Here is a 16,984-nt window from a genome sequence, read left to right on the forward strand (position 1 = left end):
AGATGAATACATTTCTTAATAAAACTATGAGAATTTGTCAAAGCACTTGGAATTATGTTTTTAAAAGTGACAAAAATGCCCATAGCTTTATCCAAAGATCCCACAACTAAGAATATAGCCCAAGGAGAACAAAATATCTATACATCAAAATATCTATAAAAGCACTTTTTTTTTTTCCTGAGGCAATTGGGGTTAAGTGACTGCCCAGGCTCACACAGCTAGGAAGAGTTAAATGTCTGAGGCCAAATTTGAACTCAGGTCCTCCTCATTTCAGAGCTGGTGCTCTATCTACCATGCCACCTAGCCACCCCCTAACAGCACTTTTTATAGTAGTAAAGACAGAAAGCAAAATAGAGTCTCATTCATTGGGGAATGTACACAGATGTACAAATATGAGGAATTACTTTTATGGAGGCCTAAACTAAGACTAGAGAAATAATATAACTTAACCCAGGCAAGGTACACAGTAGCTTAGAGATCTGATTCCTAACTCAGTATTATTTCTACCAAATCAAATTGACTTCCTAAAAATTGATATTGGATACAGAAGTGGTTCAATAAGTTATCAAATATAGTCAGTCATCATTCTTGTATAGTGTTCATACAATTCTGGTATGGATCCCCAACTCTGATCTAATGAAAGTATCTTTGTACTTTGACTCTCCTCCCGCCTACAAAATGGTATATACCTTTATCCTTCACAATGAAGCAGAGAAAGTTTGAATAGCCTCTGGAATAAAAAGCTTTGTCCAATTCAGGAAATACTGAATTTAGGACTCCAGAAGTTCACATATAAGTCACTGTAGATTTTCTCATAGAAACAATGTTATATATAGAAATTAGCTTCCTAAAATGCTCCACAGTCTTAACCCTAAGTGAACCTAACAATACCCTGTTAGATAGTCTCTCTTTAGGAAATGCTTTCAGAAGCCTAATTAGGATACCTAGAACTTACTTCTGAAAGAAATGGATGGATAACAAACTGAAGATAGGTTCTATATTGGACACAATAGTATTATAATGTTATATGTTTGGTCCTGTTCTGTTCAACACTTTTTATTTTGACTTGAAGGTACAGAAAACATGCTACTATATCTGTGGATGACACAGAGCTGGGGGACAGAGCTCTGGATATCAAAATCAAGATTCACAATTGGAACACTGATGAGATGAAACTATGGAAAAATGCAAAGTTGTGGATCTCTAAGTCAGAGTTAGAAAGAATTTGAGACAATAAAAATTTTCACATTTTTTATGTACCAAAAATAGTCTGCACAAAAGCTATGGTAAACTGGCTTGGCTAAGGAAGATCTGAATTTAAGTTGCACTGGGTTTTCTTGATCAAGCTGCTGAGCCTGTGTGTCCCTAAATCACTCTCAAATAACCAAGTTGCAGAGAAGCCAATATGCACTGAGAAAAGTTTCCTTAACAAAAACACTATACACTAACTGAATTAATAGACAGACTCAATTTATCAAACAGTATAAATAAGGCATGAGATTTTTATTAAACAAAAGATAATGACATAATCACCACACTTTAAACAGGACTCCTGAAGGCCTCAGGACCATCCCACATCCCATTTCTTATGGCATCTATCCCTTACTTTACCACAAAAATTAGGTTAATGTGTCTTTCCTAATGCTTTCTACTACACCTCTCAAAACTCTTTGCCACCTTTGACCCTGCACTCCTCCTTTGTTCTAGCCTAGGAAACAGCCATTCTCATACTGTTTCAATGTCTCTTTCAGGGGTCTGGCCCAATATCAGTCCTCTTCTCACTCTTATCCAAAATCTTTTTCTACTGACTCTTTCTCTACTGTTGCAAACAGTTTTCTCTTATCCTTAACACAAACTTCACCAGATCTTACCATCATACAAACCTATATCTCTCTCCATCCTTTCACTGCTAAGCTCCTAAAAAAAAGCTATCTATGCTGTCTCCATTTCTTCACCACCTGCCCACTTATCTCTCTTGCAAACTGCACTCCAAGCCAACCCCTTACAAAAGACCACCAAAATCTCTTAAATGGACAGCTTTGCACATCTTCCCAATGCACTCCCTTCCTTTGGCTTTTTCTAACATTACTCTCCTTTCTTCTTACCTCTCTCACTCTCATCTCAGCATCTTTAGAAGGTTCACTATCAATCTCCTCAGATTTACCAAAGAACTATGCTGGGACTTTACTATTTCTCTACTTTTCTCTTGCTGATTTAATCAGTTTCCACTGATTCAATGATCAACTCTATCCAGATGACTTACCAGTTCTATATTTATAGCTCTAATATTTCTCCTGAATTAAAAGCCCAACTCCACAAATGCCTGCTAGATTATCTCTAGGAATGCACCAGTAAATGGATCTCTGCCCCCTCCCAAAATTTCACAAATTTAATCTGTATTAACCTTTTCACCAAAACTTTATTTTCTAAACAATCAATAAAACAATTGAACCCTGACTTTTAGCATTTCTGAGGTATAAATGCTCACACTAAATATTTAAATCAGCTTTCTGAGTAATTACAAGCACATTCCTTTATTTGCCTCTACTTAGAGGTACTATTATTGGCACCCCAAACTCAATATTTCTACAAAACAACTCATTAAAACTTGCTCCCTACCCTCTAAACTTTCTTATTATATCTCTTTAAAGAACTATTACTCTCAGAGTCGCCCAGGTTCCCAATCTCAAAGACACCCTAGAATGAGATTCCTTCTCTCTCCTATCTAGTAGTCTATCAGCTATCAAATCCCATGAATTACAGCTCAGCTCATCTACATTTTTCAAATTTATCCTCATCTCTCCACTCAAAGGATGACAGTGTGAGCTAATTAGCACTTACACAGACTACCAAAACAGACTCTTTCTTAGTCCAATTCAATCCAACATGATTGCTCCACTTCAGGCAATGGCTGTTCCCCTCTCTTGGAGACCTCAGAATCACCCCATGTCTCATTTCCTACAGAAGCTATCACCCTCTTACTTTACCAAAAAACCTGAGAATACCATGTCTTTCCCTCATACTTCCTATCACACCCCTCAAAAATCGTTTATATTTTAGGTCAAAGGTTCTCAAACTATGGCTCACAGGACAAATGCGGCCACTAAGGACATTTATGCAGCCCGCCAGCTTATGGCAAATGGGCTGAGGGGCAGAGACAGAATGTGAGTTTTTGTTTTTACTATAGTCTGGCCCTCCCACAGTCTGAGGGACAGTGAACTGGCCCCTATTTAAAAAGTTTGAGGACCACTGCTCTAGATGCTGAGAAAGAAGCAGGCTAATTAATTCTTCCAAATTCTATTTTCTTTCCTTCTCTATCTTCAATCCGTTCACTACACGTGCCAAATCAGTATTCCTAAAGCATGAACTAGGCCTCTTCAAACTAGTTTCTAACAGATTCTAACAGAAAGGTAAATTCCTCCGCCCATTATTTAATTAATTCCCCCAGCAATTTGACTCCCACTTACCTATAAAGATTTTAAATCACTCCATATCAATACATAATACATTCCAGTCAAATTAAATGATGAATTATCCTCACACCCTACATTTCATGGGTCACCTCCTTTTTGTACAGGTTCAGATACTACTTCCTTCAGAAAGTCTTTCCTGAATCCTCTAGGTCTTAGTATTCTATCACCATACCATCTGGTACTTATCTGTACATTCCTAGTAAAATATATAAGTTCTTAAGAATAAAAACTACTTTAATTTTTGTCTTTGTATCTCCCAATGCCTACAGCAACACCTTGAACAAAGAAGCATTTAATATATATATTTGTCAAATTGCACTGTTGAAAGCCTCAAGGAATCAGATGTCCCCTAGAAGATAGCCTGTGATTAGTTCAGCTTTCCTTCAAATTAAGTGTTACTTCATCTTATTTATGAGAATTAAAGAATAGGTATGAATGTGGGTTAACTTCTCCATAAGCACAGTCTGGTCTAAAAACAGAAAGCATTCTCACAAAGATGGGGAACATATCTTCTATTCTTAACTGTATTACTTAAACTTGTGGAACAGAGGCAGTTAACAGTTTTTGTTCTGTATTTCATTTTCTCAAAGTGAAATAGAAACAGCTCTACCAACCTTTTCCACAAAAGTACTGGGAAAGATCATCAATTCAGAAAATGTTATATGAATTCTTAATAAGAAAAGTTGTCTTTTATAATACCTTCATAAATTACAACTAAAAATCTCTGCTATTATTGCCATTACCAGTTAGGAGGACTGCTCTCTAATAAGTTTCTAATAAACCAGCTACTCCAAATAGGAAGGTTGAGGTTTCTTTACTTATACAGACTTAACTGTCCTGACATATACACATGTATACAGTGATCTTGCCCAAGAATAATTCATTCATTTCTTAATGAATGAAAAGCTCTTTAAGACAACACAAGGTAATTTTAGCATTTTTTATTTTTATTCAGTTAACAGTTAAGCTAATATTACAAATACTTGAGTCCTATAAAAAGGGGAGTATCCTAGCCTGATTTTATCTTGGCTCTTTATTTCTTAAAATAATAATAAATAAGAAATATTCTTTCCTTCTATTATTTTTATAATACCAATGAACCTCCTAGAATAAATTCTACTTCTACTTTAAGTACAAATATAATCAGTTATCAAGAAATCTGATGGCTAGAAGATTAACTTCTTTTCTTTTGACAGCTACAGGAGAGTTATATTATGCAAATATACAAAGGAAAACAGTACAATTATCAATAAATGAGTTAATAAAGCATTTTTTAAGCTCTTACAATGAGTAAAGCACTGTCCCAAGTGCAAGGAATAAAGAGAAAAATAAGACAATCCTTGCTCTCAAAGGATGATGAAAAACCAACAGAAAATGATAGATTTTCTCTCTATGAAATATTCATATCTGAAATATTCACGTACTCATATCAAATCCATATCTGAAATATTCACATACTCATATCAAATAGCTCCTAGGAATATCCTCAAAACAAAATCTGAACAATTAAAAGTTAAAACAAAGATCAACTTATATGACTTTTAACACTAGAAGAAGGTATGTGTTAACTGATGCAAAAATTTTATTGCAACTTACTTTGAAATAAAAAATTTTATCCTATTTTTATTTTCTTTGCTTGATGGATAAAAAACAAATCATATGCCAAATGACACAGTATAATACTAGAAGCATTCTTAAATTCTGGTCTTTCAAGTGTTAAATCAAGCTATAAAAGCATTACAAATACATTTACAGAAAAAAAAAAAAAAGTAAAAGATTCCTACCTATCTCAGTCCTGCGGAGTCCAATTCCATTATAAACTCTCAAATAATTAAAGTGACAAGAATTTGAATCTTCTATGTCAAAGTCACCAAATTTGATGTGTACTCTCTCCCCTGCCTTCACACGGATCTCCCACTCACAAACTGTGCTGTTAGGATAGGTATGTGGGTAATTTATTGATGTAAAAGTTCCACTTTCAGGACCTAATACAGTGTGTCCACATCCATCACCTAAAAAATAAAAACAAATTTTTTTAAATCTTTCAATTATACTTTTAATATTTTTTAGATTAAAAATCCATAAATCATTAGGTATAAGGATTTGTGAGTTTCCTTGTGTTGTTTGCATGAAATTTGAAATAGCTCTTCTAAAAATCTAAGAGACAAAGCCTCTGGAGGATTGTTGTAAGAACATGGAAAATTACTGACAAAGTTGAGAATACATGAATGGGTTGCGCTCTGTACTGCTGGAGAATAATCCACTAATAAAATTAACAGGAAGAAGTTTCAAATAAAATACAAAATTTACAATAAAATGTTAATGTAATAAGATTTATCTAAACCAGAAAAATATAAATGGTTAGTATCAATATTACTGTAGTCACAATACTGAACAGAAACCCTGACTTAAAATATTCATTTATTCAGAACCTTTTAAGTTTTTCCAAATAATTTAAGTAGTATTTTACAACTGTTTACAAAAAGTTTCATATACATTAATAATGATAAACATTTTCGTCTTAACAGCTTTGTGAGGGAGATAGCTCTTTACTCTTAATTTTATAATAGTCCAAAGAAGATAGAAAGTTTAGCCTAGATGCCAAAACTAACCTAAGATGAACTGTGATTTTCTGATTCAATGTCTAATGTTGTTTCTACTTTACCACAGACTCCAAATATCACCTGACATAAACGTCTGAATATTATCATTACATATAATCATTTTAGTGATTAAAAAAACCAAAAGAAATCTAAGACAAATTTCTCAAGATATAAGAGTAAAATATACATTCAAAAGGATATCATCATTAATAATTCATTAATATATGAAATACCTCTTAAAATCTTCAAAAAGTCTGAATACTTCCTGAAAAATATTCAAAGGCCCTTTATTCATATGTGTGTGTTCATATATACATTATTGTCAGCGATAATATTACTTCTTAAAAGGCAATTAAGTAGTAGCTAATAATTGTAAATTTCCTATTATCTAGCTGTTTGATTTAGAAATGAAAAATATGTAATTACAATAAAAATGGATATGTATACAGAAAACCTAAGACACTAATAATAAGAAAGTAAAATTTTCCTTCTATCAAATTTGGACTTTGTACTATTCACCTAACAGGCAAAAAATTGAGGTTAACTGTTGTAAAGGCACATTTGTTTAATGTGCTTCTCCATAATAAGGAGAGAAACAAATACTTTTCCAACAAAACTATGAAAACATGATTTTAAAATGGTGTCTCCTAAAGGAAGAGATATTTAGAATAATTTTTCTACCTGCTCTATGCTTATTAAATTCTGCTGGATTTTTAACTTAACATATAGATATAACTTTACTAGTGTGTTTCTGTAAGAGACATGATGCAGCTTTCCCTTGTATTGGGAGTCACATACAATTATGAATTTTTTGGAGGTGTGATTTTCAGTTGTCACTGAGGGGAATAATTCCTGTGGAGAATGGGCTCACCACTAACACCAATTAGTTGACCTGCATTCATCACATTGGAGAAGTTACTCTGAAGAAAGTTTTCATGACCCAAGTCCTTGAACCATGAGAACCTTATATGATTTTACCAGAAGATGCATTATGATTTAATTTGTCACTATAAGTAAATGGGACATTTTCATCTGATGTGCAATTGAAAATATTTGTGTTCATTAGAATATGAGCTACTGAGAGAAGGTTCTATCTTACTTTCCTATTTATATTCTGACTGTTTTGTAAATAGTTTGACACTTCCTGACCCATTTTAGAATTTTTTTGACAAAGGTAAGTAGTTTGCTATTTCCTTCTCCATCTCATATACAGATGAGAAAACTGAGTCAAATAAGGTTAAATGGACTTTTCTGGGGTCACACAGCTAGGAAGTGACAGAGGCTGGATTTGAAGTAAGACTGATTCTATACATATCCCAAACACTATCTACCGTGTCACCTACTGGCTCGTTTTACAAACAGTAAATAATTAATAAATGCCTTTTTCATTCACTCAATTCCTTCAATTAGGCAAGTCACACTCATATAGTAAACTTGGAGAAGAATGATATTTAAAAATAGGCCTGGATTGATACAAGAAGCCTCAGATATAAAATCAATTCTCCAAAGTGATGCTCATTCTTCATTTTGAAAGACCACTAAATGACATCATGATGGCTTGATATTTTGACTTGTGGATGAATTAGATTTTGAGGCAGTATCAGTGTCTCTCTTCCAGAATCATCAAAGTCCAGAGGCAAGACCAAAAAAGTCAAGATAACTGGTGACTCTATCTGACCCAGTTCTACACTCTCCACAACACCTTCTTTAGCCGCCTTTGTGACCATGGGAACAAACAATTCTCATCCACCATTGCGCCAAAAGTAGTCCACATGCCTGGGATGGGGATTTCCCTAAGTCACCTACAGGTCTGAGATGTCAGTTACTGGCATCCTAGGCTAGCCCATCTGCCAAGATGCTTTAGCAGGGTATAGCTGATGCCCATGCTTCAGCCCCTTGGAGCAAAAGGTGAGAGCTGAATACTGAGTGAACACCAAAGGTGGCTGAGTAATTCTGAAAAAGCCCTCACACCAGATGTGGTAGTCCTCCCTGAATACTCTGTAGTCCCCCAAAAGGGAGACGGGTTGGGCCAAGAAACATATTCTTATGAATCCAACATAAGTTAGCTGACCATTCTTTGGGGCCATGTGCAGACATTTCCTGTCCCCCACAAATTACTAGAAAATGGGGAGGAGGTGCTTCAAGCTATTCATAATCAAGGATCTTATACTAGGTAATGACTAAAGTTTCCAAATTAGGTGCCAAGTCAAAAGAACCGATGGTTTACTGACACTAAATCTACAAAAGAATTTTCTGGAGAGTCAAGTCAGTGAAATCTGATTGTTCAAAAGTTGGAAAATTAACAAGCAGATAGGAGGACACTCCTTTTGTTGCTATCCAATTTCTGACTCAACAGCTAATTATGAGACTTCACCATGATACAATTCAAACTCCACCCTCCCCCATACACACCATTCCAAATAGTTGACTACAAAAAGGCAAGGAAAATCTGCATGTGTTGTAAGAAATGTCTCATATCACACATGTCATAACCAAGGCTATATATCTTTAATTCGTTTCATTCAGTGTAGATGGTCAAGTTAATCTATTCCAAAGGACTACTGATATTTGCAAAAAAAAGCATTTGAAAAGTCTCATGTCAACAGAAAAATACCATTCTTTTGGGCTATAGCATTGGCAGACATCAACTATCTAACATGTCCTCCAATTCTATGACATTCCATTTCACATGAAATCTAGAATATCATTCTAAAGATATGACCATTACCACATTTAGCAAAGAACAGTATAAAATTATTTGTGCAAGTATAAAGATATTGTAGTCATAAAAAGAATTTTTCAAAAAGCAATTGTTTTTCATCAAAAAAAAATCTTCAACATATGAATATATCATTTTCATAAAGATTTTAAATTTTAAAGAGAGGAAATAAGTATATGAGTTGATAGCTGCTAATGCTGTAAGCCATAGTTTGAAGGGTAAAGATACCATATTTTTGTACTCTTTTAAAAGCTCCAAAATGTTATAAAAATTCATCCTTTGATGTCTTTGGAATTATGTTGCCTCTGCCACAGATTCTTCAGTACATACTTTGGCTAAGATTAAGGCATGTTATAATACAAAACTAGATTAGAGCCAGAATATGGATTCAAATTAATTTCTGACACTTGCTAGTTTGAGTGAGCCTTGGCAAATCATTTGAATGCTAAGATTTAGTGCCTGAGCATGAGGTTAAAGTCAAAGACAGACTGAAATCTTCACTTATAAAATCACAGATACTTCCTTTATAATTATGCAATTCTAGACACTTTACAAACACTTCTTTTTACTCTTCACTTGTTTCCCTGTTGAGTTAATACTTCTACCCCAAATATGATATTTGTGTGCATCTGTGTAGCATGTACAATGCATGTAGTATGCATTTGCATGTGTGTTCAATCCTGGTTGAACTGTCTGGTTTAGTTAAGCAACTCCCCATTCTTTTCTCCATGCTTACACTTCTTGTACAAATACTAATATGAAAAAAATTAGTCCTTTCTTAGTGTATTTATTCCTTTTTCTAAAATCCACAAAAAAACATCAAAACTGCCCCTAAGCTCAGTGTTTACCTTCAACTCACTCTCTTCAATCACCTATGAAGAAAGTGAGTTCTGAAGGATAATTTGTCTTTTCTCCCCCCCCCCCATTTCTATTATAGATACATAGTTATCATTTAGTTCATTTGTTGTATTTACTTTGCAGGTTCCTCATAATTTCAGTGTCCTTATGCTTCAAAGATTTTACTACTAAACTCTAGTCTTTCATCATGAATAGTTTTAAGTCCTCTATTCTTTTAAAGATCCATTTCCCCCCTACAGAATTAAACAGTCTTGCCTTGGTTATAAGCTTTTATCTTTTGCCCTTTAGAATATCATATTGAAAATTTTTCTCTTTTATACTTGTTTCTATCAAGTTTTATGTGATTCAGACTGCAGTTATTTGGTACTTGTAAATTTTCCTTCTGGTGGCTTGTAGTTCCTTTTCTTCAACCCGAAAGATCTTAATTTTCCTTATGACATTCCTGGAAGTTTTCAATTTGGTGTTCCAAGAGGCAACAGGTGGCTTTTTCTGTTTTCTTTTTGTCCTTGAGCTCTAATAAATTTGTGCAGTTTTCTTTTATTATATCTTAAAATAGAACATTTGGGTTATTTGGACAATCATTTCTTGGTGACTTAGTAGTAGATATCTTAAATTTTCTTGTTATTTTTTATCTTTAGATTATGCTCTAATAATTTTTATTGCCTCCTGATTTTCAGGGATTCTAATACTCAAATAAATTTTTCTACTTTCTTTCCTAGGCTATTTTAATCTCTTCCCAATTCTTTCTCCCAGAGCCCTCATTTTATTTTTACTTTTATTCTAAACATCTCTTATTTTATTCCTTCTAGTTATTCTTATCTGTCCAGTCAAGTCATGTTTCCTCACAAGTCACAATCAAGCACAAGGGACACACAGTGTCCTTGCTCAGAGCCATAGACTTCTAGCTGACATGAAATTTCCATGCTTACTTCAAGGACAGGATTCTGGTCATCAAGAGGGTCCTACTCAGAACTCTATGGGCTTCAGGTTCCCCTGTCTGTTTACCTGTATTCTTGCTAGTTGTACTGGAAGTTCTATTTCCCCAAAATGGCCGTGCCTCTTTTTGTACAGTCTTATTTTTCTTTACATTTTAAAAATATTATTTCATCTAATTTCCTTTGTAGATCTTTACTAAAGTATATATGTGACAATTAAATACCTCTAAGATTTTTTCACATCAACATCATAACCAGAAGTTGTCTGTACAGACTTGTTTTCCCCTCAAATGATTTTCAACCATTTATGAAACAATACTTTCAAGTAAGGCTGTTATATAATATATTTGTACCTTGGTACTGACTGACGCTCCTTTAAGATTCTTTGTTCTCCGCTTCATAAAAAAGACCAAGTGTTTACCACATAAGGCAGTTCCTAGGTTCTTTTGGACCCCTTGTTGGGAAACTATTTTAGATTATTTAAACCTCTAAAAATGAAAATAAGTCATTTTCTTGTTTTTGTCCATTTTTCATTTTTAAAAGCCATTTCATTTAAAAGTTGGAGTCAGAGATGATGTAATTCCACAAAATGCTTTCATTCCATCCTTATCTTTTCTTCTCATTTTGTATTTTGATCTCTGCTTTAATAGTCAATGATCTTACTATACACAAAGAATTGAATTCTAAAATGATTTCCATATTTATGGCCAGTCCTTTCTTGTCTGTTAAGACATGGAGCCAATTTCATCTGTTTGTGTGATATTATTCAGTGCTAGTCAGAGCTCAAAATTTATCTTAGGTTCTAAAATCAGCTCAAATTGGGGGGTGCAAAGTTCTGTTATCTCCAGAAACTGCCTATCGCTCTCTGGCCTAGAGTAGAGACTTCTTCCTCCAGAGAGCCGCCCCAACTCTGGCCCAGACAAGACTCTCCCCTTGCTCAATGGTGTCTTCTTTTATCCTCCCAGAGAATGGGCGTGGAATGACTCAGGGGCTTCTGGGAAAAAACACTTCAACCAATGAACTTGCTCCTCCTAAACATGTAAGGTCCTCCCCAAGAGTTCACAGGGGTAAAACTTCCCTAAGGGCCTAAGAGAATTGTTAAGTACCGACTTAGCACTTAGTAAGAACTTATCTCATTATCTCTTTAGGACTTAGTAAGAACCTAAAGGGTGGGGGTGAGGGTGGGGGTGGAAATGCCTTAAAATCAAAATTGTCCTTGAAAATCTTTTAAGTCATCCACAATACCTTTAAATAGCTGTAGCTAGAAAAGATTTACGCTTTTTTTTTTTTTTTTTTTTTTTTTTTTTTAAGGCAGTCTGTTATGAAGAGCAGATGAATCTGAGATAATGGTGGAAACTATGGCATGCAAGTTTGTCACTAGACCTAGTTACTGATTAGTAGGTGAGAAGGAGGATTTCAGTCAGAAGCAAATAAAAACGTGTTAAAGATTTAGCTAACAGTAAAACTGGTGGTAAGGGAAAATTCTTCTTGAAAGATTTTCAGATATAACTGAATATAATGCCAAGACAAAACAGTTATTTCTTCCCTGCTATACTAGGACTTGAGAGAACAGAATGAACCCAAAGAGAACACAGTAGGTAAGTATCTTCTAGCAAGAGTAGGAAGATAACTAAACTGTCCCTCTAAAGGACAATCTAAGCAAAATTAATAAACCTATAACCACTGTGAAGCAGGGGTTCTAGAATTCTAGTGTAGCAAAATTTTTCATATTCATCATTAAATTTGTCTACCTCAATTCAACTATGGCAGATATTGGCATATTTACACTGCAAACTTTATTCTTGATGACCTGTTCATCTTGAGCACTGCAAGGCAAGATGATCCATCTCACATATGAAATGATATTTCTGGTTACCTTTAATTTTGTAATAAAATCAACATTTCCAAAAGCATTCATCAAATCTTCAATAATTTTTATCTATTTATCAGAATCATTTTTATGTTTTTTGGTTTCTTTTAAATTGAAAATGCAAATAGGGAAATGTTGAGGTTGGTTTGTTTTTAAAATTCTGTAGGGCATATTAGGCACTGAATAAAAATTAAACATGAATTTGGTATAATGGAAAGAGCACTTGTATGTAGAATGAAAGGGCAAGGTTAAAATCCTGTCTTAGACATTAACCTATATGATTTTTTTTTTTTTTTTTACTTCCCTGTGTCAATTTTTTCATCTATAAAATTAGAAGGTTTGATTCAATGGTCTCTAAGGTCTCTTCCAGCTCCAAATCTATGATTCTGTGACCAAATTAAGGATACCAATAATTAAATCAGCATCGAGGTGGCACAGTAGATAAAGTATGAGGCCTGGAGTCAAGAAGACTCTTCTTGAGTTCAAATTTGACCTCAGACACTTACTAGCTTGTGTGAACCAAGGTAAGTAACTTAACCCTAATTTACCTCAGTTCCTTCATCTATAAAATGAGCTGGAGAAGGAAATGGCAAACTACTCTAATATCTTTTCCAATTTTTTCCCAAGAAAACCCCAAAAAGGGTCACAGAGACATAACTGAAATAACTGAATAACAATAATTAAATTAATATTTGCAGACGTTCAAAAGAAAAGTGTATTTCTTAGAATGTTCTGCTTTTTTTTTTCTTCCACCAGTCCTGTGGAAGAATGTCACAGGACTGAGGGCTATTTTGTACTTTTTTGGCCTCATGAAAAGCAGCAAGCCATAGTGAAAGGAGAGTTTGCTTCAAATTTTTACATTGATGACCATGGGCAAAGCATTTCATCTCACAGGAATCCTGTTCAACTCATTGAGATTATAAATGACAAAAAATAGTAGATTTGCACTGGCTGAGGAAATGTTTTTGCCCAGGAGTTCACTAAACCAATGAAATCAGGTGTCCAGTTCAAAAAAACAAGCAGATCTGTTTTATAGAATACCATTCCAAAAACCTTAATGAATCAGTCCTGCCACTATAGTAAGGAACCATCTCAGCTCAGGGCTTGCCATGACTCATGTGCCACTGGCCTTACAATCTCCAAGAACTTCAAGTCTCCTAGATAAAATAAGAGGACTACAGACATCAAACAATTAAAATTTGAAAATAAACTCCCCAAAAGTGTTCTTTCAGGGGATTTCTTAAGGATTAATTAATAATCCTACTTGATTACACACATTTACCTGGAAATGCTCTTGATAAAGTATTACTTACTTTATCCCCATCTTATAATGACTTGGACATTAACAAAAGGGAAACAGTTTGAACCAAAATAAATAAGTGATTATTGGTAGAGTTGTGAACTAATCGCATCATTCTGAAGAGCAATCTAGAACTAAGCCCAAAGGGCTATCAAATTGTGCATATATATTCCTTTGATCCAGCAGTGTCTCTACTGGCCCCATATCCCAAAAAGACTTTATAGGAGGGAAAGGGACCAACATGTACAAAAATGTTTGTGGCAGCCCTTTTCGTAGTGGCAAGATACTGGAAAATGCGTGGATGCCCATCAATTGGAGAATAGGTGAATAAATTGTGGTATATGAATGTAATGGATTATTATTGTTCTATAAGAAATGACCAGCAGAAAAGTTTAGAAAGACTTACATGAACTGATTCTAAGTGTAATGAGCAGAACCAGGAAAACCCTGTACACAGAAACAAGATTATGTGATGATCAACTATGATAAACTTAGCTCTTCTGAGCAATATTGAATTCTAGACAATATCAATTGACTTGGCATGGAAAATACCATCTGTACCCAGACTGAGAAATATGAAGAATGAATACAGGTTGAAGCATACTATTTTCACCTTTTATTTAATTTGCTTTTTATTTTTCATGTTTGTTTTCCCTTTTGTCCTGACTTTTCTTTTACAACATGACTAATACAGAAATATGTTTAAAATGACTATGCTTATACAACTTCTATCAAATTTCTTGCTGTCTTGAGAAGGTAGGAAGTAAAAAAGGAGAAAGGGGAAAAAAATTGGAATTCAAAAACTTAAAAAAAAATGCTGAAAATTATATTTACATGTAAAATAAAATACTATTGAAAAGGAAATAAAACCAGATATATTTCACTATCTTCAAAAATTAAGCCACTAATCAATTCAAATAAAAACTCAGAATGTAAATACAAACCAATCTTTATCAATGAATGGGAAACAATAATAAAACCTTTAAGTAGTTGACAAATACTGGTTTTTTAAAAAGCAAAGTACTCCCACAAGCAGATAAATTCCACAAATTAACAAAGGCAGCCTGATCATTTTTTTCAAGATTGTCATTTAAAAAATAAAATGACTTTAAGAATGATCATGGAGGTCTTCATATAAATATTTACCGGAGCAATCAACAAGCAATGATTTAATGTTATAATTTATAAGGTACAGTATTAAACAATGATATTGCTATTTGATTCTTAATAATCATTCATAATTTCCAAAGCTTTTTCCTGGGGCTTTTTCTCATCTCTCTATATCCTCTTTTAGTGATCAAAATTGTCCATGAAACGGTTTAATTATCTTCTTAATGCCTATGACTTCCAGATGTTATATAACCAGCCTTGGTCTCTCTCTGAAGTTAAAGCAGCACATCACAAACTATATCTATTAGATACTTTCAAATGGATAGCCCATGGGCATCTCAAACTCATTAAGTTCAAAACATAGTTCAAGATGATATTCATTGCCTGGTCAAGCAATTAAGAACTCCACCCCCATATTAGTTGTCTATCATCTTTTATAATCAATACATATCCATTTATTAAATTCAAATGAGATAATATTTATAAAATGGTTAGAACAGTTCCTGGTACATGCATATAAAGAATAAATATAAGAATAAATACATAGTAATTAACAAGATAGTTTGGAAAGAAGAATACAAGTTCTTGGGGAAAACAAAAAAGTCATCAAGTAGAAAGTATCTGAGTTGCAGTTTTTAAAAACTTAAAAAATGTTTTTTCTGATCGATTCAAAATTGTCTTACTTCCTCCATTCCTTCTCTACCTATTGAAAAGGCAATAAATGATATTCATTAAACATGAAATCACATAAAACATATTTCCATATGAAAAGGAGATAAAGAAAAAATTATGCTTCAAAATATATGCTTCAACTCAAGTCCATCAATTCTCTCTATGAGGATGAATACCATTTTTCATTATGAGTCTTTTGGAACTGCTGTGGATATTCTATTGATCATAGTTCCTTTTACATCATTCTCCTGATTCTCCTCATATCCTTTGCATCAGCTCATATATATGTTTTTCTGAAATCATCTCCCTCATTATTTCTTGCAGCATAATTATATTCCATCACAATCATATCCTATAACTTGTTCAGCCATTCCCCAATTGATGAGCATCTCCTCAGTTTACAATTCTTTGCTACTACAAAAGAAAAATATTACTATAACCATATATATATACATATATATATGTATATATATATATATACATATATATATATATGTGTATATATATATATATATATATATATATATATGTAAAAATCCTTTTATTTTTCTTTGATCTCTTAGGAATTCTGACCTAGTAGCTATGCAGTTTTATAGCTTTAAGCCAGAGTTTTAAGAATCCTAGGGGTCACCTGCAGTTAGTTCCCTTATGTCCTATTATTTCCTTTTTTTTTTTTCTTCTCAGTCTCTCTTTTTTTTAAAAATTTATTTTATTATATCTTTTTATTTACAAAACATACGCATGGATAATCTTTCAACATTGACCCTTGTAAAACCTTCTGTTCCAAATTTTCCCCTTCCTTAGATGGCAGGTAGTATAATAATATATGTTAAATCCAACACATGTATACATATTTATATAGTTATCTTGTTGCACAAGAAACATTGGCTCTAAAAAGAAAAAAAGTAAGAAGGAAAACACAAATGCAAGCAAACAATAACAGAAAGAGTGAGAATGCTATGTTGTAGTCCACACTCAGTTCCTATAGTCCTCTCTCTGGGTATAGTTGGCTCTCTTCATCACTGAATAACTGGAACTGGTTTGAATCATCTCAATGTTGAAAAGAGCCACATCCATCAGAATTGATTGTCTTATAATGTTGTTGTTGCTGTGTCTAATGATCTGGTTCTGCTCATTTCACTTAGTAGCAGTTCATGTAGGTTTCTTCAAGTCTCTCTGAAATCATCTTGCTGGTCATTTCTTACAGAACAATAATATTCCACAGCATCCATACACCATCATTTATTCAGCCATTCTCCAATTGATGGGCATCCATTCAAATTTCCAGTTTCTAGCCACTATGAAAAGGTCTGCCACAAACATTCTTGCACATATAGGTCTCTTTCCCTTCTTTAAGATCTCTTTAGGTTATAAGCCCAGTAGGAACACTGATGGATCAAAAGATATGCACAATTTGATAACTTTTTGAGCATAGTTCCAAATT

The 16,984-nt window shown here is 33.7% G+C and overlaps 1 protein-coding gene across 1 annotated transcript in view; it reads right to left on the reverse strand.

Annotated features, from left to right (window-relative positions):
- Positions 1 to 16,984, reverse strand: part of DCBLD2 (discoidin, CUB and LCCL domain containing 2) — a 101,590-nt gene that overhangs the window by 67,806 nt on the left and 16,800 nt on the right. The window contains exon 2 of the mRNA XM_074300992.1: positions 5,258 to 5,485. Coding sequence (XP_074157093.1) covers positions 5,258 to 5,485 — 228 coding nt within the window. The remainder of the gene's footprint in view (positions 1 to 5,257; positions 5,486 to 16,984) is intronic.

This window comes from Sminthopsis crassicaudata, chromosome 3, assembly GCF_048593235.1.
Source record: "Sminthopsis crassicaudata isolate SCR6 chromosome 3, ASM4859323v1, whole genome shotgun sequence".
NCBI lineage: Eukaryota > Metazoa > Chordata > Mammalia > Dasyuromorphia > Dasyuridae > Sminthopsis > Sminthopsis crassicaudata.